Raw genomic sequence first — 26,133 nt, 5'->3', positions numbered from 1 at the left:
GGGAAAAAATAGGAATTTGTACCTAGAATCCTCTACTCAGCCAAATTAGCATGTGCAAGCCATGTTGACTGAATTGAACTGGCCGGGGAGATATGTTCCTTAGGAAGTCTTCTGTGTTAAGAGGGAACCAGGGTGCACAATGAGGCCTGATAGGTGATACATAGAAGAGAAGTAAAACTAACAAACCTGAGGAATAGATCCAGCTGCTTTCAGCAGGCAGGAGGGAGAGGACGCTGGAGGAGCTTGCACAGGCATGCAGGGAAGGTTCCTTAGAGGAATGTCAGCAGCAACGCTGGAACAGAGGGGAAGAACAGACTTGGTGGAGAGAAGGGGTGAGAGGGTATTTAACAGACTACAGGCAGGACATGGAGGCTCATGCCTGTCATCCCAGCACTTGTGGAGGCTGAGGCTGGAGGACTGCTTGAGGCCAGGAGTTCCAGGCCAGCCTGGGCAACATAGCGAGACCCTATCTCTACCAAAAAAAAAAAAAAATAGCTGGATGTGGTGGTGCATGCCTATAGTCTCAGCTACTCAAGAGGCTGAGGTGGGAGGATCACCTGAGCCCAGAAGTTCAAGGCTTCAGTGATGAGAAAAGAGACTATATGGCAAAAAATAAGTACATTTATCATGAATTAAGACTGTGTGAAAATAAGTGTAGATACTGGTCTTGTGTCATTTAGGCTACTTGAATTAAAAAAAAATGAAAAAATCCTGTCCACCTTCAGCAAAGGAAAAGTGGCCCTTCCTATACCAGTGGTCAGTGGAGCCCCTTAGAACTAGTAATAACCAACCCCCTTAATCCTTGCTAGAAAAAAGAGAATGTATAACCCTAAAAATTAATGGAGCTGAACTGGATCTTCAAGCAAATATCGTGGTTTCAGAAAAAGTTTATAAATGCTCTCCTGAGCCAGTATTTCAAACCTTCTATAATGAACTGAATGTGCCAGTACCAGAAATTCCAGGAAAAACAAGAAATGTGTTTTTGCAATTAGCCGAGCATATAGCCCAGTCTCTCAATGTCACTTCAAGTTATGTATCAGCACAAGCGTACTATATGAATCATTATCAATCTATTGCACAGGAAGACATAAGTAGCGAAAATAAGAGTGAGAATTCCCACTAATAAAAAGTGAGAGTCTCAAAGGGGGGAAATGAGAGAAGAGAGACAGACCCTTTCATATTGTTTTACACTCAGAAAATAAAAGAGAAGCGAAACTAAAGGCAGGTAGCCCGGTGCCTAGGAATCAGACCCGAAACCAAGGAACCAGACCTGAAACCTGGCCTAGGCCTGCCTGACCTAAGCCTGGTAGTTAAAGATTGACCCCTGACCTAACCGGTTATGTTACCTATAGATTCCAGACATTGTATAGAAAAGACATTGTGAAACTTCCTGGTCTGTTCTGTTTCACTCTGACCACCAGTGCATGCAGCCCCTGTCATGTACCCCCTGCTTGCTCAATCGATCACAACCCTCTCATGCAGACCCCCTTAGAGTTGTGAGCCCTTAAAAGGGACAGGAATTGCTCACTTGGGGAGCTCAGCTCTTGAGAGACAGGAGTCTTTTCGATGTTCCCGGCCGAATAAACCCCTTCCTTCTTTAACTTGCTGTCAGGAGTTTTGTCTGCGGCTCATCCTGCTACACTATGTTTGTACCACTGCACTCCAGCCTGGGTGACAGAGTGAGACCCTGTCTCTAAAAAAAAGAGAATAAGTAAAAAATGAGCCAGGTGAGGGGGCTCATGCCTGTAATCCCAGCACTTTGGGAGGCTGAGGCAGGATCACTTGAGCCCAGGAGTTCGAGACCAGCCTGAGCAAGATGGCAAAATCTTGTCTCTACAAAAAAAAAAAAAAAAAAAAAAAAAAAAATTGGCTGGGTGTGGTGGCACACCCATGTAGTCCCAGCTACTCAGGGGGCTGAGGTGGGAGGATTGCTTGAGCCCAAGAAGTTGAGGCTGCAGTGAGCTGTGATCTTGCCACTGCACTGCAGCCTGGGTGACAGAGTAAGACACTGTTTCAAAAAGAGAGAGAGAGAGACAGAGAGAGACACTATGGCCTATTCCAAAGCTCAAAAGCAGGACAGAATCCTCAAGCACTGTGGGGAGAAGATATGTGTGCATGGCAGAAAAGAATGGAAGCTAGAGGATAATCAGAGAAAAACACGCTGCTGGCTGGGCGCGGTGGCTCACGCCTGTAATCCCAGCACTTTGGGAGGCCGAGGAGGGCAGATCATGAGGTCAGGAGTTCGAGACCAGCCTGGCCAACATGGCGAAACCTCATCTCTACTAAAAATACAAAAACTAGCCGGGTGTGGTGGCACGCGCCTATAGTCCCAGCTACTCAGGAAGCTGAGGCAGGAGAATCGCTTGAACCCGGGAGGTGGAGGTTGCAGTGAGCCGAGACTGCGCCATTGCACTCCAGCCTGGGCGACAGAGTGAGACTCTGTCTCAAAAAAAAAAAAAAAAAAAAAAAAAAAAAAATAGGCTGCTGAAGTGAAATTGACTCATGCCTTGGTATCTTCAATCCTAAAATCAGGATACTAGTAGTACCTACATCAGAAAACTGTTAGTAAAATTACATGAAATAATATCTCTAAGGCACTTAGCTTAATGCTGGGAACAAGTAAAATTCAGTAAGTATTAGCTCTTGTTAGATAAGTTGTCCCAAATCACACAACTAGTAAGTAAGTGGTTAACTAGGATTTGAATAGAATAGCTTTTCTGACTCCAAAGCCCAGCTGGCCTCTTTATGACTGTGCTCTATTGAGTAATAACTATTGTTTACTGAGCACAGCACTCCATGCTCTACAATAGTTATCTCATTTAATGCTTATCACCTCCCTGAGCTGAGCATGGCTGACACAACAGGAAATCGAGTGTTGTTTCACTCCCTTGCCCAGGTTCACCTGCCCGGCTCCAGTGCCTTCTTCCCAACAGCACACTGGAGTCAGGAGGTTTGGGTCTCAGCCCCATGTCTGCCACAGATCAACCTGCATCGCTGAACCTCAGTTTCCTCATGTTTTAAATAACAGGGGCTGGGGCTGGGGCTGGGGCTGGGGGCTCTCTCTGTTTTTTTTTTTTTTTTAAGATGGAGTCTCACTCTATTGCCCAGGCTGAAGTGTAGTGGCAAGATTTCGGCTCACTGCAACCTCTTCCTCCCGAGTTCAAGCGATTCTCCTGCCTCAGCCTCCTGAGTAGTTGGGGTTACAGGTGTGTGCCACCACAACTTGCTAATTTTGGTATTTTTAGTAGAAAGACGGGGTTTCACCATGTTGGGCAGGCGGGTCTTGACCTCCTGACTTCAAGTGGTCCGCCTGCCTTGGCCTTCCAAAGTTCTGGGATTACAGGCGTGAGCCACTGCACCCAGCCAATCTCTAGGGTTTCTTTAAGCTCTACTGTTCTAGGAGGGTGTATTCAATGAAATCAGACAGTGCTCCAGGTAGGAGAGAGGGATCCTGAGTCAGACAGGATCCCCATCCCCATCTGACTGCACAACATCAACCAACAGAGATCCAGGGGCGCCGAGGGTGGAGTCCAGGTCTCTAAAGCATCAGTCATAGTCTGCTCCCACTCCCCAGGTACCAGCAGGGATGCTGATCCAATTATACTCAATTGATGAGGGACCTCCAGGGTGATGAAAGAGAGAGATGTCAGAGGACACAATGGGAGATCCGAATCATTCAGCCTGGTGAATAGAAGCCAGGAAGGACCTGCCTTCAAGTCTCCAGTGAGTCTGGGGGCTGGCAGGGTGATAACAAGAGGCCAAGGCTCAGAGAACTGGGCCCTGGTTCCTAGGCCTGGCTCTGACAGTAAAAGCAGTATGATCTTTGTTTGACAAGTTATTTCACTTCTCCAGTCTTCAGTTTCCACATCTAAAAAATCAGGGAAGGCCAGGCATGGTGGCTCACCCCTGTAATCCCGGCACTTTGGGAGGCCAAGGAGGGCGGATCGCTTGAGGTCAGGAGTTCGAGACTAGCCTGGCCAACATGGTAAAACCCTGTCTCTACTAAAAATACAAAAATTAGCCAGGTGTGGTGGTGGGGGCCTGTAATTCCAGCTACTTGGGAGGCTGAGGTAGGAGAATTGGTTGAACCCGGGAGGTGGAGGTTGCAGTGAGCCGAGATGGTGCCATGCACTCCAGCCTGGGCAACAGAGCCAGACTCCGTCTAAAAAAAAATAAAATAAATAATAAATAAATAAATAAATAAAAAATAAAAAAAAACAGCGAAATTTGAAAAAACCCACCAATTTATATAAAGACATGTAATATTATAGCTAAAAACTAGAAATGGAAAGAACTGCTAAGTGGACTTGGGAGCACGGAGTTCATGCAACAGAATCTTGAAATGCTATTTAGAAAGTGGAATAACTAACATTTACTGAGCGCTAACTACATGTCAGGCACTTGGCAGAGAGAGAGGTCTTTACATGCATAATCTCGTTTAATATCCTCAAGGGTCTTCTGAGGTAGGTATTATCACCATTCTTCCTTTTTTTTCTTTTTGAGTCTTGCTCTGTCACCGAGGCTGTAGCACAGTGGTGAGATCTCGGCTCACTGCAACCTCCGCCTCCTGGGTTCAAGCTATTCTCCTGTCTCAACTTCCCGAGCAGCTGCGACTACAGGTGCACGCCACCACGCCCAGCTAATTTTTGTATTTTTAGTAGAGACGGGGTTTCACCATGTTGGCCAGGCTGGTCTTAAACTCCTGGCCTCAGGTGATCTGCCTGCCTTGGCCTCCCAAAGTTTTGGGATTACAGGCCTGAGCCACCGTGCCCAGCTGTCATCATTTTTTTCAGATGAGTTCACAGAGGCCATGAGAAGTTAAGTCACCTAACTAGTTTATACTTGATGACGTCAGGACTCAAGTTCAAAGGTCCATCTGACTCCAAAGCCCATGCCGTGAACCTTTACTTATACACTACTGTTGAAGACTGTTGGATGTAAGGACTGTAAGAAATAGAGATGTAGGCCAGGCATAGTGGCTCATCTCTGTAACCCCAGCACTATGGGAGGCCAAGGCTAGTGAATTGCTTGAGTCCAGGAGTTCGAGACCAGCCTACACAACATGGCAAAAACCCATCTCTTACAAAAAATACAAAAATTGGCTGTGTGCGGTGGCTCACACCTATAATCACAGCACTTTGGAAGGCTGAGGCAGGAGGACTGCCTGAGCCCAGGAGTTTAAGACCAGCTTCGGCAACACGGCAAGACCCTGTCTTTAAAAAAACCCACAAAACAAAAAATACAAAAATTAGCCGGTCATGGTGGCACATGCCTGTAGTCCCAGCTACTGGGGAGGCGGAGGAGGAAGGATCAATTAAGCCCATGAGCTTGAGGCTGCAGTGAGCTGAGATCATGCACCCCTGCACTGCACTCCAGTCTGGGCCACAGAGCAAGACCTTGTCTCAAAAAAAAAAAAAAAAAAAAAAAAAAAAAAAAAAAAAAAAGAAGGAAATAGAGAAGTGCACACATGTAACGTGTTAAGTGGGAAATAAACCTCCAGAGTGATTGTGGGCCGGGTGTAGTGGCTCATGCCTGTAATCCCAGTAGTTTGGGAGGCTGAGGCAGGCAAATCACCTGAGGCCAAGAGTTCCAGACCAGCCTAGCCAACATGGCAAAACCCCGTCTCTACCAAAAATATAAAAATTAGCCAGGTGTGGTGGCGCCTGCAATCCCAGCTGCTTGGGAAGCTGAGGCGGGAGAATCACTTGAACCCAGGCAGTGGAGGTTCGAGTGAGCCGAGATAGTGCCACTGCACTCCAGCCTGATGACAGAGTGAGGCCCTGTCTCAAAAAAAGGACCAAAAACAACAACAACAACAACAAAAATTAGACTGATTATGATAACATAAGAGTGTTGGTGTCAACATTAGATTTGGAAATTGGGAACTTATAGCTCAGATATTTATGCTTAACTTTTTTTTTTTTTTTGAGACGGAGTTCCACTCTTGTTGCCCAGGCTGGACTGCAATGGCGCGATCTCCGCTCACTGCAACCTCCGCCTCCTGGGTTCTAGTGATTCTCCTGCCTCAGCCTTCTGAGTAGCTGGGATTACAGGCATGCACCACCACGCCCCGCTAATTTTGTATTTTTAGTACAGACAGGGTTTCACCATGTTGTCAGGCTGGTGTCGAACTCCTGACCTCAGGTGATCTGCCCGCCTCAGTCTCTCAAAGTACTGGGATTACAGGTGTGAGCCACTCTATGCACCACCCATAGCGCCTGGCCCTATGCTTGACTTTTTGCTAGTAGAGATTATGATAATATCTGAGTAAGCGCAGATGATAGGGCCTTTCTAGTCCTAATACAAAACTTTCTAGATAAGCAGACAAGGGAGGCACAGCTGCCCTTCGTCACCACTGGGAAGACTGGAAATCTGACCATATGGCTCCAGCCTCAAGCTTTTCAGTCACTTCGTATTGCCTACAGCACCGGTTCTCAACCTTGACTGTAGAATGGAATCACTTGAGAAACTTTACAAATAGCTGATGTTTGAGTTTATTCCCGGAAATTCTTATTTAATTGCCATGGCCGTAACTTTGGCATGGGGAGTTTTGAAATGCCTTCGAGAGATTCCAATGTGTAGCAACATTTGAAAGCCACTGGCCTAGAGGATAAAGGCATAACTCCTTCACTTAGCATAGAAGGCCCCTTCTGATTTCTTTAGTATGCTCTTCTATATGTTTTATTCTCCAATCCAGTTACAGTGTCCTGAATATGTTGCACCTTGCTTTTCACATGCCTTTACCTTATTTCTTCTGCCTGGAATGCCTTTCTTCCCCCTCATCCATCTGGAAAGCTCCATTCATCTTCAATACTGTGGCAAGCCAGCCTCCAAGGTGGCCCCAGTCATCCTTACCCCCTGGTTTTCATGTTTCTGTATAGTGCTCTACTGCACTGAATAGGGCTGACTTGTGCAATAATATAATATTGTATAAACGATGATGGAGTGTGACTTCTGAGGATAGGTTATTTTTATTTATTTAATTTATTTTTTTGAGACAGTCTCACTCTTTTGCTTAGGCTGAAGTGCAGTGGCGCGATCTTGGCTCACTACAACCTCTGCCTCCCAAGTTCAAGCGATTCTCCTGCCTCAGCCTCCTGAATAGCTGGGACTACAGATGTGTGCCACCATGCCTGGCTAATTTTTTTTTTTTGTATTTTTTGGTAGAGACGGGTTTCACCTTATTGGCCAGGCTGGTCTCGAACTCCTGACCTTGTGATCCACCTGCCTCAGTCTCTCAAAGTGTTGGGATTACAGGCGTGAGCCACTGCACCTGGCATGAGGATGCGTTATAAAAGAAACTGTAGCTTCCATCTAACTCTTGGATCCTCTGCTTTGGGAGAAGCTATCTGCCAAGTCTTGAGCATCAGCCCTGTGGAGAGCTCCACATGGTGAGGAACTGAGGCCTTTTGCCAACAGCCACGTGAGTGCACCATCTTGGAAATGGATCCTCCAGCCCCACTCAAGCCTTCAGATGATAATCATCCCAGCTGATGTCTTGACTGCAGCCTCACAACAGACCTTCAGTTGGAACCACCCAACTATACCACTGCAGAATTCCTGAGCCATAGAAAATGTGAGATGTTTGTTGTTCGTATTGCCTACAGCACTGGTTCTCAACCTTGACTGTAGATTGGAATCACTTGAGAAACTTTACAAATAGCTGATGACTGAGTTTATTCCCAGAAATTCTTATTTAATTGCTATGGCCGTAGCTTTGGCATGGGGAGTTTTGAAATCTCTGTTAAAATTTTGGAATAATTTCTTAGGCAGTAATAGATAACAAATAAACAAACCACAATCAAGTATATGACACTCCGTGAAGCGTTCTTAGCCCTCTCCCCTGCTGAATTGAACTGACCACCCTGTGCCACTTCTGAGCCATATATATCCCCTATTACAGCACTCATCACATGACCCCTAACTGTGGACTTGCCCTTCTTGCCCTTAGGTTCAATTCCACAAGGACAGGGCTGGCCATAGTGCAGGCATCAGTGTGCTTGTAGAATATAGGAACATGCATGAGAACTGCCATCTGAGTCATTTCCTATAGGCCTTCTAGCCCAGGCTTCTTCTTATACAAAAACTTCAAAAGCTTCACGTGGTAGCACACACCTGTAGTCCCAGCTACTTGGAAGGCTGAGGCAGGAGGATCACTTGAGCACAGGAGTTTGAGGCTGCAGTGAGCTATGATTGTGCTCCTGCACTCCAGTCTGGGCAACAGAATAAGACTCCATCTCTTAAAAAAAAAAAAAAAAAGACCCAAAACTCCATGGTACAGTTGCCAGAAATCATGGATGTCATGGTGAAAGGGTGGGTCCTGAGGATTTTCTTAATAATCCAACAAAATCCTGGCATCCATGGATGTATTTAGAACACTAGACTACAAGTCAGAAGATCTGGATTTTAATTCAAGTCTGCCAACCACCTGCTGAATTTCTTTTAGCTCTGGTTCCCTCATGGACCAAAAAACTTAAGGCCTCTTCCAATTCTAAAATTTAACGATTCTGTGTTTTCAGCTAGCAATTACTCTTATTTCATAAAAGAAAATAGGCTAGTATGCCAGGTGCGGTGGCTCACACCTGTAATCCCAGCACTTTGGGAGGCCGAGGCGGGCAGATCACGAGGTCAGCAGTTCATGACCAGCATGGCCAACATGGTGAAACCTCATCTCTATTAAAAATACAAAAATTAGCCAGGCATGGTGGTGGGCACCTGTAATCCCAGCTACTTGGGAGGCTGAGGCAGGAGAATCACTTGAACCTGGGGGGTGGAGGTTGCAGTGACCCAAGACCATGCCATTGAACTCCAGCCTGGGTGACACAGCGAGACTCTGTGTCAAAAAAAAAAAAGAAAAAAAAATAGGCTAGAAGGCTTATACCACAGCAAGGATTCTCAAACTTCACTGTGTATCAGGAAGTAATATTCCTGGAACTTACACACACGTACACACCTGGGCCCCCCTCCAGACCTTCTGAATCAGCATCTCTGGATCTCTGCAGTCATGGCCAGGGTATCTGTATCTTTATTTTTATTTTATTTATTTATTTGAGACGGAGTCTTGCTCTGTTGCCCAGGCTGAAGTGTAGTGGCATGATCTTGGCTCACTGTAACCTCTATCTCCCGGGGTCAAGTGATTCTACTGCCTCAGCCTTCTGAGTAGCTGGAATTACAGGCATGCACCACCACACCTGGCTAATTTTTGTATTTTTAGTAGTATTTTTAGGGGTTTTACCACGTTGGCCAGGCTGGTTTCAAACTCCTGACCTCAAATGATCCAGCCGCCTCAGCCTCCTAAAATGCTGGGATTATAGGCATGAGCCACTGTGCCTGGCCTGGATTTTTAAGTAGTTCCCAAGTGATTTGGATGTGCGTCTAGAGCTGAGAATCACTAATCTACAATATTTAGGCTAGAGATTTAAAAAATTTTTTCTGCCAGCTGGTTAGCTCTGCGGTTTACGGGGTACAGTACTAATGGGTTTGTCCCCTGAATTGTTCACTTTATACAAGGTGTATGAATGAATGGAGCCCATGTTTACTGCTAGAAAAACAATTCAAGGTATACATTTTACTGTCAGAACTCAGCCTGGTCTTCAATTAAAACGGCTCTTGGACCTAACTGCTTAGTGCATTTAGCTGGATATCAAGTTGTGGGCTACTTTAGCCTATCTAGGGTCAAGAACCTCTTTCCTATTGAGAGATAGTAATGACCAGGAGTTAAGAGCACTGACTCTGGGCCCAGTGCAGTAGCTCACACCTGTAATCCCAGCACTTTGGGAGGCCAAGGTGGGCAGATCACTTGAGGCCTGGAGTTTGAGACCAGCTTGCCCAACATGGTGAAACTCCATCTCTACTAAAAATACAAAAATTAGCTGGGCGTGGTGGAGTGCACCTGTAGTCCCAGCTACTTGGGAGGCTGAGGCATGAGAATTGCTTGAACCTGGGAGGTGGAGTTTGCAGTGAGCTGAGATCACGCCACTGCACTCCAGCCTGGGCGACAGGGCGAGACTGTCTCAAAAAAATAAACCCCCCAAAACCCCACTGACTTTGGAGCCCAACCATTTAGGTTCAAATACTGGTTCTAGCACTTACATGCTGGGTGACTTGGCTGGGCTAGCAAATCTTTCTGAATCTCACCTTCCTGATCTACAAAATGAGGCTAACACGCACTACCTTACTGGAATGTTATTAGGATTAAATGATACAATGCAGAGTATCTGGCCAGAATAAGTGCTCATTAAGAAGTAGCACATTAGGACAAAACCAAAATATGGCCCTTTTTATAATTAACAGTAATGTATATGTGTCCAGTGCTTTGACATCTTACATTAAGCCCATCCCTAATCCCACCCAAAAAATTCTGAGGTGGGCAAGGTAGACGCCAGTGTCCCCATTTTGCAGAAAAAGAAATAAAGGCTCGGAAAGATTCACTGGCTCCAGATCAAACAAAAGAAAAATGTCAGAGTCTGGATTCAAACCTGGGTGTGATTCCATGAAGATGAATAATTATATATACACACTTGGCAGGCTGAGCATCTCGGGGCCATCTGGCTTAACAGGCTGAAGAGGACTGTATTTCTGAGCAGCTTCTTTTTTTAGATGAAAGCAAGATGGGAAAAATAAGCTGGCAAACTGCTTTCCCTCATTTTCAACACTGGTGTGATTTGTGCTCAGTTCTGCACTCCTTCTAACTCCCAAATGCTACTTGTCCGTGCAACTTAGAAGTTCGCTCCAGCTGCTTTGGCTGTGCTGCTGCTGGCTCTGCCCTGGCCCCACAGCTGGGACTTGGGAAAACCAAAAGAAATGGAAGCAGAGGCAGCTGGAGATGTCAGAAGGCTGGGTGAGCTCCAGCTGTTCCCAAGTCTGTCTGGGGAACGAGGGCTGATGGGGGGCCGGGGCCAGGGATCCCTGTCCCCCATGTCAGTCAACAGGAGGATGCTCTTTCCTGTCCAACAGATGGGCCCTGCTCCTGGAATAATGTGATAAAGGGCAATACTAAATCTGGCACAGACTGGATTTCTCTTGGGGAACAGGAGGCCAAGAGATCAAATGTTAGTCAAATTTAATCAAGAAGGCTTTCATGGAAGAGGTGGGATTAGAACTAGGCCTAAAGCATTAGCAAGATTTGGATGTGCAGAAAGGAGATGGGGACGTGGGGAAGTCCTGCAGGCAAGAAAAACCTCAGGGGAGCCGGGCGCGGTGGCTCACGCCTGTCATCCCAGCACTCTGGGAGGCCGAGGCAGGTAGATCACTTGAGGTCGGGAGTTTGAGACTAGCCTGGCCAACATGGTGAAACCCCATCTCTACTAAAATACAAAAATTGGCCAGGCGTGTTGGTGTGTGCCTGTAATTCCAGCTACTCGGGAGGCTGAGGCAGGAGAATCACTTGAACCTGAGAGGTGGAGGTTGCAGTGAGCTGAGATCGTGCCACTGCAATCCAGCCTGGGTGACGTTTTGTTTGGGGAATGGGTGGGCAAATGAAGGGGATTGTGGGAAGAGTGCATATTAAGAAGCAGAAGGTAGGAGAGGAGAGGCAAGGTCAGAAAGAATGAAGAAGTGTAGTGCGATTCTACAGGAAGGGGGAAGCCGGGTGCGGTGGCTCATGCCTGTAATCCCAGCACTTTGGGAGGCCAAGGTGGGTGGATCACGTGAGGTCAGATGCTTGAGACCATCCTGGCCAACATGGTGAAATTCTGTCTCTACTAAAAATACAAAAATTAGCTGGGTGTGGTGGCGCATACCTGTAATCTCAGCTACTTGGGAGGCTGAGGCAGGAGCACTGCTTGAACCCGGAAGGCGGAGGTTGCAGTGAGCGGAGATCGTGCTATTGCACTCCAGCCTGGGTGACAGAGGAAGACTCCATCTCAAAAAAAAAAGAAAAAAGAAAAAAAAAGAAAAAGAAAAAAGAAAAAAAGGAAAGGGGAGTCCTGGAAATCTGTGACAACTCAATAACAGAGACGCTGAACGCCAGAACTGAAGGGGCTTTAGAGACCGGCCAATTCAACAACCACCAACCCATGTCCCAATTTACAGATAAGGAAACTAAAGCTAAAGTCGAGAGAGGAAAACCACACACACACGCACACGCACATGCGCACGTACACATCACAGAGCAAGCAGGTGATAGAGGTAAGAACCCAGGGCTCCAGACAACAAGTCTGTCCTCTTACCATTAGACCATATTGCCAGGCTGGTATTTTCATGCAAAAGCAGCATTTCAGGCAGATCTGGTAGCAGAATACAGGGGGGAAAGAGAGATTACAGTCCAGAAGACTGTGAAACGAGCCCAGGGGTGAGCTGGCAGGACAGCAGGCTCAAAAAAGATGGAAAGGATGGGCTGAGTGGGAGAACCACCAAGAGTGAAGGAACAGGAGGACTTGGCAGGAAACCGTGACGGAGGGAGCTGAGCAGAGCCAATTCACCGGCCATCTGCAGGCCTGGGGGTTTCCCCCGAGGAGGTCACCAGGCATTCTGACCCCCTCACCTGGTGTCAAGGGCAGCAGACAAAAATTAACACAACTAGCCTCTGCTACAAAGCCCCTGCCCCCAGCTCCTCCCTTTGGCCACCCTCTCCACAGATCTGTTTCTCCCTTTCGACATTTTAGGATCTTCAATTTGCAGCTGAGGCATAGATGTGTTTGGATGATCTGGTGTGAAATTAAAACCCAAAGCAGAACCTAAGAGTGTGGACTCTTCCACGTGGACAAGCGAGCAAGGCTAGAACTAGGGTGGGGATTTCGATTTTTCATGTGAGGAGCAGGGATAGCAGAGCAAAGAGAACGGGAAACTGTCTCTCCACCTAGCTCCACCCTGACACGAGGACACAATGGTAGCAGGTGGCTGGCAGTTTTTGGCTTTTTTTTTTTTTTTTTTGAGACAGAGTCTCGCTCTGTCGCCCAGGCTGGAGTGCAGTGGCGCAATCTCGGCTCACTGCAAGCTCCGCCTCCCAGGTTCACGCCATTCTCCTGCCTCAGCCTCTCCGAGTAGCTGGGACTACAGGCGCCCGCCACTATGCCCGGCTAATTTTTTTGTATTTTTAGTAGAGACGGGGTTTCACCGTGGTCTCGATCTCCTGACCTCGTGATCCGCCCGCCTCGGCCTCCCAAACTGCTGGGATTACAAGCGTGAGCCACCGCGCCCGGCCAAAAAAAAAGTTTTTTAATTAGCCAAGCATGGTGGTGCATGCCTGTAATCCCAGCTACTTGGGAGACTGAGGCAGGAGGATAGCTTTAGCCTGGGAATTCAAGGCTTCAGTGAGCTATGAACCCACTACTGCACTCCAGCCTGGGTGACAGCAAGACTCAGACAAGAAGGAAAGAAGGAAGGGAGGAAGGAAGGAAGGGAGGGAGGGAGGGAAGCAGGAGGAAGGAAGGAAGGAAAAGAGTGAAAGGAAAGGAAAGGGAAGAAGGAAGGAAGGAAAGAAAAGAAAAAAAAGAAAGAAAAGAAAAGAAAAGAAAAAGAGAAAAAGAACTTAGACCAAGACCACTGGGGCCATTTAGTGCAAGGGCCCATTGTACCTAACCTTACAGCTATGTAAGGAGGCCCAAATGAAACAAGACTGGTAATAGCTAATGTTTATTAAGTCCTTAATCTAGCCACCATGCTAAGTGCTTTACATGCATTATTTCATTTAATTATCACAACCACCTTATGAGTTAAATACTATTAGAATCCCCATTTTACAAATAAGAACGTTAAAGGCCATAGAAGTGAGTTTGCATAAAGTCACAGGGCTAATAGTGTTGGAGCTGTCTGATTTCAAAGACTGTGTTCTTAGTCCCTGAACTGCTCACACCTGTAACCCCAGCCCTTTGGGAGGCTGAGGCAGGAGGATCATTGGAGCCCAGGAGTTTGAGACCAGCCCTGGCAACACAGACAGACCCCTGTCTTTACAAAAAATAAACAAAAAATTAGCCAGGTGTGGTGGTATGTACCTGTAGTCCCAGCTACTTGGAAGGCCGAGGTAGGAGGATTGCTTAAGTCTGGGAGGTTGAGGGTACAATGAGCAGTGATCATGCCACTGCACTCCAGCCTGGGCAACAGAGTGACACTGTCTCAAAAACAAACAAAAAACAAAAAAACCCCCACCCCCAACCCATCAACCAAGTACCTGACCCAGTTTCTGTTGAAGCCGTTTTTCTCCCCCAACCCATTTCTCAATAACGCTGAGGATATCACTGAAACTCAACACAGGTCATGTAGAAGTTGCTGAAGATTTTGATATTTTTTAGCTAATTGATCATGAGATTAATACATTCCCTACATCCTGAGAGTTTGAAGAAATGGGAGAAACTACAAAGCCAAGTATGTATATTAGGGTTGATAGCACAGTAATTAAGAGCTCAGATTTTATTAGCCGGGCATGGTGGTGTGCGCTTGCGGTCCCAGCTACTCAGGAGGCTGAGGCAGGCAGATGGATTAAGGCTGGGAGGTCGAGGCTGCAGTGAGCTGTGATCGCGCCACTGCACTCCAGCCTGGGTGACAGGAGACCATCTCAAGAAAACAAAACAAAACAAAAACCCTTGGCTGGGCAAGGTGGCTCGTGCCTGTAATCCCAGCACTTTGGGAGGCTGAGGCGGGTGGATCCCCTGAGGTCAGGAGTTCGAGACCAGCCTAACCAACATGGTGAAACCCCGTCTCTACTAAAAATACAAAAATTAGCTGGGCGTGGTGGCACATGCCTATAATCCCAGCAACTCTGGGAGGCTGAGGCAGGAGAATTGCTTGAACCCAGAAGGCAGAGGTTGCAGTGAGCCAAGATCATGTCATTGCACTCCAGCCTGGGCAACAAGAGCAAAACTCCGTCTCAAAAAAAAAAAACAACAACAACAACAACAACAACAACAAAAAAAACCCTCAAACTTTGATGCCTACGTCCCAGCTTTGCCAAATTCTTGCTGAGAGCCTGATGAAATCACTTCCTAAAGCCTCTGTTTCCTCCTACATAAAATGAGGCCAATGCCACCTGAGCTGGTGGGGTTACCGTGAGAAGTAAGTGAAATGATGCATGTCAGCCCAGAGCACGGTCCTGACACACAGTGATAATCATCCTCAGCACCTTCATTGTCACTGTGCCCTGCAGCTATGGCCAGGGACAGCTGCCCTCTGCACCTGGCTATGATGGGATAGAAAGTGAGCTTCCTAATGAGGATGAGTCCCAAACATACAGTATGGCCTCTCCTGTTGCTCTGTCACTTTGTGAGCCTAGGGATAAGTGGTGCTCCAGAAAAAAGTGGGGTAGATGAAGGTCCCCACAAGGTCAAGACAGGGAGTTGGAATCCATCATTTCACATTTCAAGAGCCCAATAGAATTTCTGAGGAAGGACAAGAGGGGGAGCTGTGTCAGAAAGCACAGTGGAAAGGGGCTCAGGGATTGCGTTAGGGACACAGCAAGAATCCAAGCAGCCTTAGTCTGACAAGTTCAGGAAGTGCAAGGGATATTTACTTACCTTCCTTCCTAACTGGCTTACCATCCCATGCACAGAAACTTCATATTATAGCACTAGGAGGCCTCCATAGGCACAGAGTCCTGCAGTGGGATGGGGAACGAGAAGATGCCAAAGAAATCCAAGACAGGCCGGGCGCGGTGGCTCACGCCTGTAATCCCAGCACTTTGGGAGGCCGAGGCGGGTGGATCACGAGGTCAGGAGATCGAGACCATCCTGGCTAACATGGTGAAACCCCGTCTCTACTAAAAAATACAAAAAAAAAAGAAACCCAAGACATCCTCTTTCTGGAAAAGATTCACTAGGATGCGATTTATCAGCACATGTCAGTTACCATCAGGATTTCCTTGCTTATCTAAAGGCCATTTATGAAGTGTCCTTCAGTCCCCTAGAAGCTAACCAAAAACCAGAACGAGGGACCAAAGGCCTCGTGATACCCCTTCTGGTGCAGTCAGAGGATTACAAAGCCCATGCGCTAAAGGTGACATACTTTAGCTGCAAGAGAGTCCCTAAAACCCTCGCTCACTGACTGCCTTGTTTTCCCTTAGACAGAGTTTTAAATAATGTGGCTGATTTATCAGTCCACTGCACATGGAAAGTCATAAACTTGAAGTGGCCAGGGAGGGCTGCTAGGGGCTGGTGCGTTGAAGAGTGATGATTGCAGCCTGACCACAAATGAGACAACACCAACTCTGAACAGCAATGCAGCACAGGGGGCAACCCCATGCAAGTCAAACAGCTTTCTGCACCTTCCTAGATCAGAAGGCACCACTTCTCTGACATGAGACCTGGTCACAAATATTTTGGCTCTCTTGGGATGGCATGGGATGTTAGGAATGGCCACAGGATGTGCTTTGGCTTATGACACATGAACAGAAATAACGAGAGTCACTCCCGGGCAGAAGCTCTCAGAGCTAGCAGGTGATTCATCAGGCTTTCTTCCTGCTCCACCATGTTGAACAGCAACACTTCCTGATAATGGCAGCTCTACCAGCCTGGATCCTAGAGTGAGGATAAAAATGATGCAGAGTGGAGCCTGCAGCTGATCAAAGAGCACAAGTGGCATGGGCAAGAAACAAACTTTTGTTGCTTTTGGGGTTGCCTGTTACCACCATACAACCTAGTCTATCCTGACTGGAACATCCTAAAAGGTTGAATGAGGTCAGCTCACTTTGATTAAAAAGTGTGTGTGTTATCTTTTTGGTAGATTACCATTCAAAATAATCAATATTATATTTTGCTGCCTCTAGGATAATTTTCAATTATATGGAAAATTCACCTACTCCAGTGTTTGCTGGATAAATGAGTGATTACCAGAACATGAATTGAATGAAGGAAAGGGATCTAGTTTCTGAAACACTCCCTTCACTAGGGAGGCTCCAGGTCTCTTGTTCATGGTTTTGTAAAATTTACCTGCGTTATTTATGGAGCTAAGGTAGAAGCTGGGTGTCACGTGCTACTACTGCCAGAACCGGCCTCTCAGCATTTGTGGAACCAGCACAAGGGTGGCGTATGCTCAGGATTGACCTACGGCTGGTTCTGCAAGTGCTGAGGGGCTCTGGTGCCCATGTGGTCGTTGGAAAGCCCCATTATATATCTGTCTGTGCTCTCATAGAAGGAAATCTATGGGCTCGGCACGGTGGCTCATGCCTGTAATCCCAGCCCTTTGGGAGGCCGAGGCAGGTGGATCATCTGAGGTCAGGAGTTTGCGACCAGCCTGACCAATATGGTGAAACCCCATCTCTACTAAAAAAAATACAAAAATTAGCTGGGTGTGGTGGCATGCACTTGTAGTCCCAGCTTCTCAGAAGGCTGAGAGAGAAGAATTGCTTGAACCTGGGAGGTGAAGGTTGCAGTAAGCCGAGATCATGCTACTGCACTCCAGCCTGGGTGACAGAGTGAGACTGCATCTCAAAAAAAAAAAAAAAAAAAAAAAAGACAGAAATCTATGATGCGTTCTTGAGTAAAAGAGCAAGCCAACAACTTCTTCGGAATATATAGTCTTTTTTTAAGCATACATGGCACATTACAACATTGATCTCACACTAGGCCAACAACCAAGTTTCCACAAATTTTGAAGGATGGAAACCATATGGGTCATTTTCTCTGACCCAAAGCAATCAAGCTAGAAAAGAAAAACTATAACTAGAAAAATCTCATGTTTGGAAGGTAGGAAATATACTTTTAAGTAACCCATGGGTTATACATCCTCTCACTTAATCCTCCTAACTATTCATAATGCAGACCCTCATTTTAGAAACGCAGAAGCTGAGATAAGAAAGAGAATGCCATTTGCTCAAATTTACCCAGTTGGCAGTGGTGGAGCCAGGACTCAAAACCAGGCTCTGTAACTCTACAGCCCAGGGCTTTAATGATGCCCTTCTCAAGCTATGTCTCATGGGAATTCACAGATCCTCCCCCACAGCCTCAAAGATCTGCTGTTTCACCTCTTAGAATGGCCAGCCGTTGACAGGTGGAGACCTAGGCCCAGCTTGCTCTGGTGGCCCTGACCATGGGCCATTGTGTAGAGATCCATGTCCCTTTTGCTCTTACCTACTTGGACTGAGGCATGAAGTCTTGAGTAGTGGAGAGGAGAGTTTCAGTTTGATGCCCCCAAATAGCTTTGAACTGGATCCCTAAGAAGACTTCCTTCCTTTTAAAGTTTTTTTCCCACATGGGCCCAAGTAGTAAGCGAACACAGAAGAAAGACAGAAGGAAGTCAATTCCAGATGGCTCTCCATCTTGCTCTACTGCAGATTAAACAGAAAATTCCAACATAACATTAAGCAAACAAGAGTATTAATATCATTCACATTATAAATGGAACAGAATGGAAATTCAGTCTGTATCTGACTTAAATTTGGGGCGAGGGCCTCAGAGCCAGAAAACAGACAATAAAAGCATCCTGATTCTGAGCAAGTTGGAGGTTTATAATATTTGAGGCAAGAAAAGTGACCAAGGTACTCCTAGGCCTCTCTGGGAGTGGCCTTCTGGGTTTTTAGATTTTATTTATTTTAAATTTTTCTTTTTCTTTCTTTCTTTCTTTTTTTTGTTTTTTGTGACAGAGTCTTGCTCTGTCGTCCAGGCTGGAGTGCAGTGGCATGATCTTGACTCACTGCAACCTCTGCCTCCTGGGTTCAAGTGATTCTTCTGCTTCAGCCTCATGAGTAGCTGGGATTACAGGCACCTGCCATCACGCCAGGCTAATTTTTTGTATTTTTTTTTTTTTTTTTTTTTTTTGAGACGGAGTCTTGCTCTGTCGCCCAGGCTGGAGTGCAGTGGCGCAATCTCGGCTCACTGCAAGCTCCGCCTCCCGGGTTCACGCCATTCTCCTGCCTCAGCCTCTCCGTGTAGCTGGGACTACAGGCGCCCGCCACCACGCCTGGCTAATTTTTTGTATTTTTAGTAGAGACGGGGTTTCACCGTGGTCTCGATCTCCTGACCTCGTGATCCGCCCGCCTCGGCCTCCCAAAGTGCTGGGATTACAAGCGTGAGCCACCGCGCCCGGCCTAATTTTTTGTATTTTTAGTAGAGACGGGGTTTCACCATATTGGCCAGGTGGTCTCGAACTCCTGGCCTTAAGTGATCTGCCTGCCTTGGCCTCCCAAAGTGCTGGGATTATAGGCATGAGCCACCACGCCCAGCCTTCTTTATTTTTAAGATGGGGTCTCGCTCTACTGTCCAGGCTGCAGCTGAGTTTTAACTGACCAAACTACTTCTCTGTTGTGGCAAAGGCCTGTGCAAATGGCCATTTAACACTGTTGTTCTGTCATCTTTCCCATCTCAACCTGCTTGTGTTGTTTCCTATCAAGATACACTTAGCAAAACCCCCAAAGACAACCAGAGCTTCTGAGGTACCTCTTTGTACCTCAGTTTTTCTCCCTGTGCTGTGAGAGCCATGCTGTCTGCCACTCTGTGGGCTCACAAGTATAACTTACTACTGTAAGTATAAGTAGTAGTATGTTCCATACAATGAGAAGACTTGGAAATAAATAGAAAATGTGATCATGGCTCATACCTAGAAATTTACATAAAGTGCTCAGACTTCAACAAGTGGCCCTGGGGAGGGAGAAGGCTGAGAAGTAGGAAGAGATGGTGTTGGGCTGGGCTAGAGTCTCTGGAGTAGGGATTTTCACTCTATCCTTTGGCTTCATCTCTTCCACTGAAGCAGCAGCACTGGCCGGGGGTGAGGGAATGAGCTCGCTGGGCTGAGTCTTCACATCCAGGCCTCACAGTGCTCAGCCCGGGGCCTGGGTCTCCCCCAGTCCCACTCTACTGCTTGTTCCCCACTCCATGAAGGCCCCAGAAAGTCTGTTTGTCAATCAGCAAGGGATCCCAGTCCCAAAGTGATTTTAAGACCAAATCTAAGATAGATCAAAGTACCCAGTTATCCAAGCAGCAGTGTGATTACACCTTTCAATCTGTGACAAGGAGTCACGTTGATCACTTCCTGATAGGAACTCATGGGTGCCCTTGGGTAGCTCCCAAATGAAAACTTGGCTGAAGTGACTTTACAAATGGCCAGTTGTGCCTACAGGCTGGACAGATGGTGGGGGGCCCCTGGGGTGAGCGATGGTCCAATGCCTTCAATAAGGTTGTTCCATTGATTATAGTCTTCTTTCAGGTCTGAAAAGGAAAAAAAACAGGAGCGTTAGGCAAATCATTGTGAGGTTTGGTCAACGAGTAGCTGACATGCATTGAGGGGGTCATCCTAGAGAGAGGAGCGCCTGGGATACCAAAAGGACTGGTTTTGGTGGGGTTGTGTGGTGGTGGCGGTAATGATAACTATGATTTATTCAGTGCCTTTATAAATGACTTACATAATCCATAACAATTCAATAACAATAATAATAACAGAGGGTAACATTTATTGATGGAGAATTCATTCTAAGGATTGTACTAAATGCTTTACATTCATGGTTTCATTTAATTTTCACCATATCCCTATGAACTAAGTATTACTACTAGTCTTATTATGTAATTCAGGAAACTGAGGATCAGGGAAGCTACCTGAGTTGCCCAAGGTCATTAGAGCTGTTAAGTGGTAGAGACAGAATTCAAACCCAGGTCAGAAAGGCAGAGACTGCTGGGCATGGTGGCTCATGCCTGTAACCCTAGTGCTTTGGGAGGCTGAGGCAGGAGGATCACTTGAGGCTAGGAGTTCCTAGACCAGCCTGGGCAACGTAGCAAGACCTCAACTCTACAAAAAAATAAAGAAATTAGCTAGGTGTGGTGGTGTGTGCCTGAAGTCCTGCCTACTCAGGAGGCCAAGACTGGAGCATTGCTTGAGGCAAGGAGTGGGAGGCGGCAGTGACTCCAACCTGTGCAACAGCAAGACCATGTCTCAGAAAAAAAAAAAAAAAAAGGCTGAGAAAACGAAAAGTCTAGTTCCAGGCTCAAGGAGGTTACTAGGTAAAAAGCAGTGTCTGACAGCTCAGCCTGTGGGTGCAAATCCAGGACCACTTCAGTGAAGGGCAGGAGCAAGAGGACAGCAACCTCATGGAGCAGTGTAACTCCAGGAATGACTCAAGAGGGGGCCCTGAGCTCACAGCCAGGAGGGGTAACTACACGGCAAGAACAGGCACAAAGGGTCTAAGCCCTAAGGCTGAGGGAGCAGGGCAAGCTGAGCAGGTGAATGGTGTCCTTCCTCAAAACAAACAGACTCTGGGACAGAAGGCAGAGACCACTCCCATGCATTTCTGGATTCCCAGTGTCCTGCCAGGAACCTGGCATGGAATAGGTCCTCAATGTATAAGCACTACATAGTCATTAATTCAAAAAACAATAAGCACATCCACTATGTGCCACACTCTGTTCTTTGAGCTAAAATATATCCACAAACAAAACAGATGGAAACTGCTGTCCTCACAGAGCTCATCAACTAGTGGGCAGAGATAAACAATAAACATAATAATTATATACGATGTGAAAAGGCGAGAGGTGCCATGGAAAAAAATAGAGCCCGTTAAGGGAAGCGCTGGTGGTGGCCAGGGGTTGGGGTGAAGGCAGGAAGGAAAGGCCCAATGTTTTTTGTTTGTTTGTTTTTCTTTGAGATGGAGTCTTGCTCTGTCACCAGGCTGGAGTGCAGTGGCTCAATCTCGGCTCACCACAACCTCTGCCTCCCAGGTTCAAGTGATTCTCCTGCCTCAGCCTCCTGAGTAGCTGGGATTACAGGCACGCGCCACCACACCCAGCTAATTTTGTATTTTTAGTAGAGATGAGGTTTCACCATGTTGGCCAGGATGGTCTCGATCTCTTGACCTTGTGATCCACCCACCTCGGCCTCCCAAAGTGTTGGGATTACAGGCGTGAGCCACAGTGCCTGGCCAGCCCAATGTTTTAAAAAGAGTGGTCAGGGTGGGCCTCACTGAGGTGGTGAGATTTGAGGCAAGGCTTGAAGGAAGTGGGAGTGTGCCACGAGACTATCTGAGAGGAATGTTCTAGACAGAGAGAGCAGCAGTGCAAAGGCCCTGAGGCAGCTGGGTGCCTGGCATGTTCGAGGCTCATGTGGTGAGAGTGAAGTGAGCCAAGGGAAGAGCAGCAGGGGAGGAGGCCAGGAGGAAATGATGGGCCACATGACATATACCCGGCAGGATAATCAAGTCTGGCTTTGGCTCTTAGGGAGACTGGGAGCCACTGGAGAATTCGGAGCAGAAGAGTGAGAAGATCTCACTAAATTCCTAAAAGGATCACTCTGGCTGCTCTATGAAGAAAAGACTCTTCAGTGCTCGCTTTGGCAGCACATATACTAAAACTGGAACAATACAGAGATGAGCATGGCCCTTGCACAAGGATGACATGCAAATTCGTTAAGCATTCCATATTTATAAATAAATAATAATACCATGATTGAGGAAGCCAAAATAATAAATAAATAAATAAGATGACTCTTCAGTAAAGTTTCAGGACACAAAGTTGGTGTACAAAAATCAGTGGTGGTGATTTTTTCTGGGTGCACTGGCTCATGCCTATAATACCAGCACTTTGGGAGGCTGAGGCAGGAGGATCGCCTGAGCCCAGGAGTTTGAGACCAGCCCAGTCAATAAAGTGAGACACTGTCTCTATAAAAAACAAATGAAGAAACAAACAAAAATATTAGTAGCATTTCTATACACCAATAACAATCAAGCTGAGAACCCAATCATAAACTCAATCCCATTTGTAATGGCCACCAAAAAGAAAAAAAAAACAAAACAAAACCTAGGAATACATTTAACCAAGGAGGTGAAAGATCTCTACAAAGAAAGCTACAAAATACTGATGAAAGAAATTGTAGATGACAAAAACAAATGGAAAAAACATCCCACACTCATGGAATGGAAGAATCAATGTTAAAAATGACCATAATGCTCAAAGCAATTTACAGATTCAATGTAATTACTATTAAACTACCAACGTCATTTTTTACAGAATTAGAAAAAAAGTCCTCAAATTCATATGGAACCAAAAAAGAGCCTGTCAAAGCAATCCTAAGCAAAAAGAACAAAACTGGAGGCATCACATGACCCAACTTCAAATTATACTACAAGGTTATAGTAACCAAAATAGCATGGTACTTGTATAAACACAGAAAAATAGATAAATGAAACAGAATAGAGAACCCAGAAATAAAGCCCCCATACCTACAACCAACTGATCTTTGTCAAAGTCAACAAAAATATATACATGGGGAAAAGATACCCTATTCAATAAATGGTGCTGGAAAAATTGGATAGCCATATGAAGAAGAATGAAACAGGACCCATATCTCTCAGCATATATAAAAATTAACTCAAGATGGATTAAAGACTTAAACATAAGACTTGAAACTATAAAAATCCTACAAGAAAAACTCTTCTGGACATTAGCTCAGGCAAATAATTTGTCCTTAAAAGCAAATGCAACAAAACCAAAAAGAGACAAATGAGACTTAATTAAACTGAAAAGCTTCTGTACCACGAAAGAAACAATCAACAGAGTAAATAGACAACCTACAGAGTGGAAGAAAATATTTGCGAACTATATATCCAACAAAGGGCTAATATCCAGAATCTGTAAGGAAAGCCTGGGCACGGTGGCTCACGCCTGTTAACCCCAGCACTTTGGGAGGCCAAGGCTTGTAGATCACTTGAGGTCAGGAGTTTGACACCAGTCTGGCTAACATTGTGAAACCCTGTCTCTATTAAAAATACAAAAAAATCAGCCAGGCATGGTGGCGGGCACCTGTAATCCCAGCTACTCAGGAGGCTGAGGTAGGAGAATCACTTGAATCTGGGGGGCGGAGGTCACAGTAAGCCGAGATCACACCACTGCTCCAGCCTGGGTGACAGAGCAAGACTTTGTCTCAAAAAAAAAAAAAGACTGTGATGGGGAGGGACTGGCAAGGGTGGTAGTGAGGAGACCAGTTAGGAAAGCACTGCATAATTTGGATGAGAGATGATTTGGACAGGATGGTAGCTGTGGGGTGGTGACAAGTGATTCGATTCCATGTGTATTATGAAGGTAGAGGCAATAGGATTGTTTGAGGGACTGGGTAGGAGGCATGAGAGAAGACACAAGGATGAAGACTTTGACCTGAGTAACTGGAAGGATGGAGCTACGACTAACAAAGAAGGGAAAGAGTGCAGTTGAAATTGGTTTTGTTTGTTACTTCTATGAGATGACTAAGTAGAGATGGGGAGCAGTGGCAGAGGGAGTCCCCAGCATGGAGGTGGCACGGAAAGCCATGAGAAGAGGTCCAGGCACTGGGCCCTGCAAGCAGCACAGCAGATGGAAGAGGCCCAAACATGGAGATAGGGGGAAGTCCACAGTGTGGATCTCCAAAGTGAAGATGGGGGTTTCCCAGAGGAGGGGGCCATCAACTTCATCAGAAGCTGCAGAGAGTTCCAGAAGATGGGGAATAAGAACTATTAGAGCTAGCATTGTGAAGGTCATTGGGGACCCTGACAATAGCGGTTTTGATGGAGTACTGTAATGCAAAAGCCTGGAGTGGGTTAAGAGGGAATGGGAAGAGAGGAATTAGAAAAAGCGAAGGGAGACATTCTTTTGAGTTTTGCTGTGATGGGGAACAGGGAGATGGGTGGCAACTGCAGGGGATATTGAGGTCAAGAGAAAATTATTTTTTTCTATGAGAAACTTCAGCATGAAATGAACCAGTAGAGAGGGAAAAATTGATGATCTAAAGTAAAGAGGGGCTGGGCATGGTGGCTCACGCCTGTAATCCCAGCACTTTGGGTGGCCGAGGTGGGCGGATGACTTGAGGTCAGGAGTTTAAGTCCAGCCTGGCCAACATGGCAAAATTCCATCTCCACTAAAAATGCAAAAATTAGCTGGGCGTGGTGGCGGGTGCCGGTAATCCCAGCTACTCGGGAGGCTAAGGCAGGAAAATCGCTTGAACCTGGGAGCAGAGGTTGCGGTGAGGTGAAATGGTGACTACTGCCTTCCAGCCTGGGCGACAGAGTGAGACTCTGTCCTAAATAAATAAATAAATAAAATAAAGAGGGAAAAATCACTGGCGCAATCATGTTGAGCAGACAGAAGAGGATGGAATCTCGTTTTGTGGGTTGGCCTTAATTAGGCGACTGAGGCAGGAACTCTAGTAACCAAAAGGAAAGCTGATTATACACAGGAAGGTAGGGAGAGGTGGTGTTGGGAGTCTGAGGAAGTGCTGGTTGCTTCCATTTTCTTTGTGAAGTGGGAGGCAAAGTTAACTGAGAGACAGGATAAGGGAAGAGGTGTGAGAGGTTTGAGGAGAAAGAAGGTGTGAAATAGTCTTCCAGGAGAGTGGGAGAGGAGAGTAGGTGGAGACAGGAGCTGCATGGAGTTAGTATGAAGGAAGCACCAGTCTTCATAGAAGATCATATCCCCAGAGCAGCCAAACAAGTGCTCTCAGAAGGATTGTTTTTCAGAGTGAGAGGTTCAGCTGAGCCACTTACAGCCTATTTTAGTTTCCCATGTGACAACCTACTGTGTGCCTACTAAAAGCTTTTCTCTCTTTGTAAAGCTAATTAGCCCAAGCCAAGACCCTTGACCTTTTTTCTTTTCTTTTGAGACAGGGTCTCACTGTGTTACCCAGGGTGGAGTGCAGTGGCACAATCACAGCTCACTGCAACTTCAACCTTCTAGGCTCAAGCAATCCTCCTGCCTCAGCCTCCTAAAATGCTGGGATTATAGACGTGAGCCACTGTGCCCGACTTTTTCAGACTGTCTTATCTCTTACCACCCGGATTGCTGCAAGAGCCTCCTACCTAAGAGCTCCCTGCCTCTCACCTTGCTCCATCCTCCACAATGCACCAGACTGTCAGCACAAGTCTAATCACAACATTCACCTGCATAGAACCACCAGGGGCTCCCGACAGCCTGTGAAATAACATTCAAACTCACTTCAGCAAATCCACAGGCTTCTTCGTCAGGCTTCTGCCCACTTCTATATCTTCGTCTTTCAACGATTCACTCTCCTGAGCTCCAGATACACTAAACACAGTTTCCCAATCCTGACCAGGCCCACTCAAGCATTTATGCCTTCTGTCCAGAAGACCCTCGCCCTTTCCTGCCTGTGAACCCTCCACTAAGATTAAAGGCAAGCATTGGGTTGTCAAGGAAGCCTTCTTTCCTAGCTGTTCTTCTTCTCCTGTCAAAGGTAGGAGACTGTCCTCCGTGTGGACAGTCTAAAGACTGAGTGCCTATTGTGGCCATGGAACTTAGCACT

At 46.5% G+C, this 26,133-nt stretch overlaps 1 protein-coding gene and 1 non-coding gene across 7 annotated transcripts in view; one reads left to right on the top strand and one right to left on the bottom strand.

Moving 5' to 3' along the window:
• Positions 1–228: 228 nt before the first annotated feature.
• PAFAH2 (platelet activating factor acetylhydrolase 2) overlaps positions 229–26,133 on the bottom strand; it is a 53,475-nt gene continuing 27,570 nt past the window's right edge. The window contains exons 11-13 of one of the 6 annotated variants that reach the window (XR_010118911.1): positions 18,000–20,072; positions 15,168–16,448; positions 13,560–14,032 (exon numbers count right to left, since the gene is read on the bottom strand). Coding sequence is in view for 1 of the 6 variants with exons in the window: in XM_055261796.2 (XP_055117771.1) it covers positions 19,978–20,072 (95 nt within the window). In the remaining 5 variants the exon portion in view is untranslated. Of the gene's footprint in view, positions 293–13,559; positions 16,449–17,430; positions 20,073–26,133 lie in introns of those variants that run through there. The other 5 variants (XR_008653874.2, XR_010118912.1, XR_010118909.1 and 2 more) reach the window with 5 other exon arrangements.
• On the top strand, positions 22,171–22,274 carry LOC129472818 (U6 spliceosomal RNA). The gene has a single exon (XR_008654089.1). It is a non-coding gene; the product is annotated as a U6 spliceosomal RNA (small nuclear RNA).

Source organism: Symphalangus syndactylus, chromosome 22, assembly GCF_028878055.3.
Source record: "Symphalangus syndactylus isolate Jambi chromosome 22, NHGRI_mSymSyn1-v2.1_pri, whole genome shotgun sequence".
Classification (NCBI taxonomy): Eukaryota; Metazoa; Chordata; class Mammalia; order Primates; family Hylobatidae; genus Symphalangus; species Symphalangus syndactylus.
This window is presented reverse-complemented; position numbering and strand designations above follow the sequence as displayed.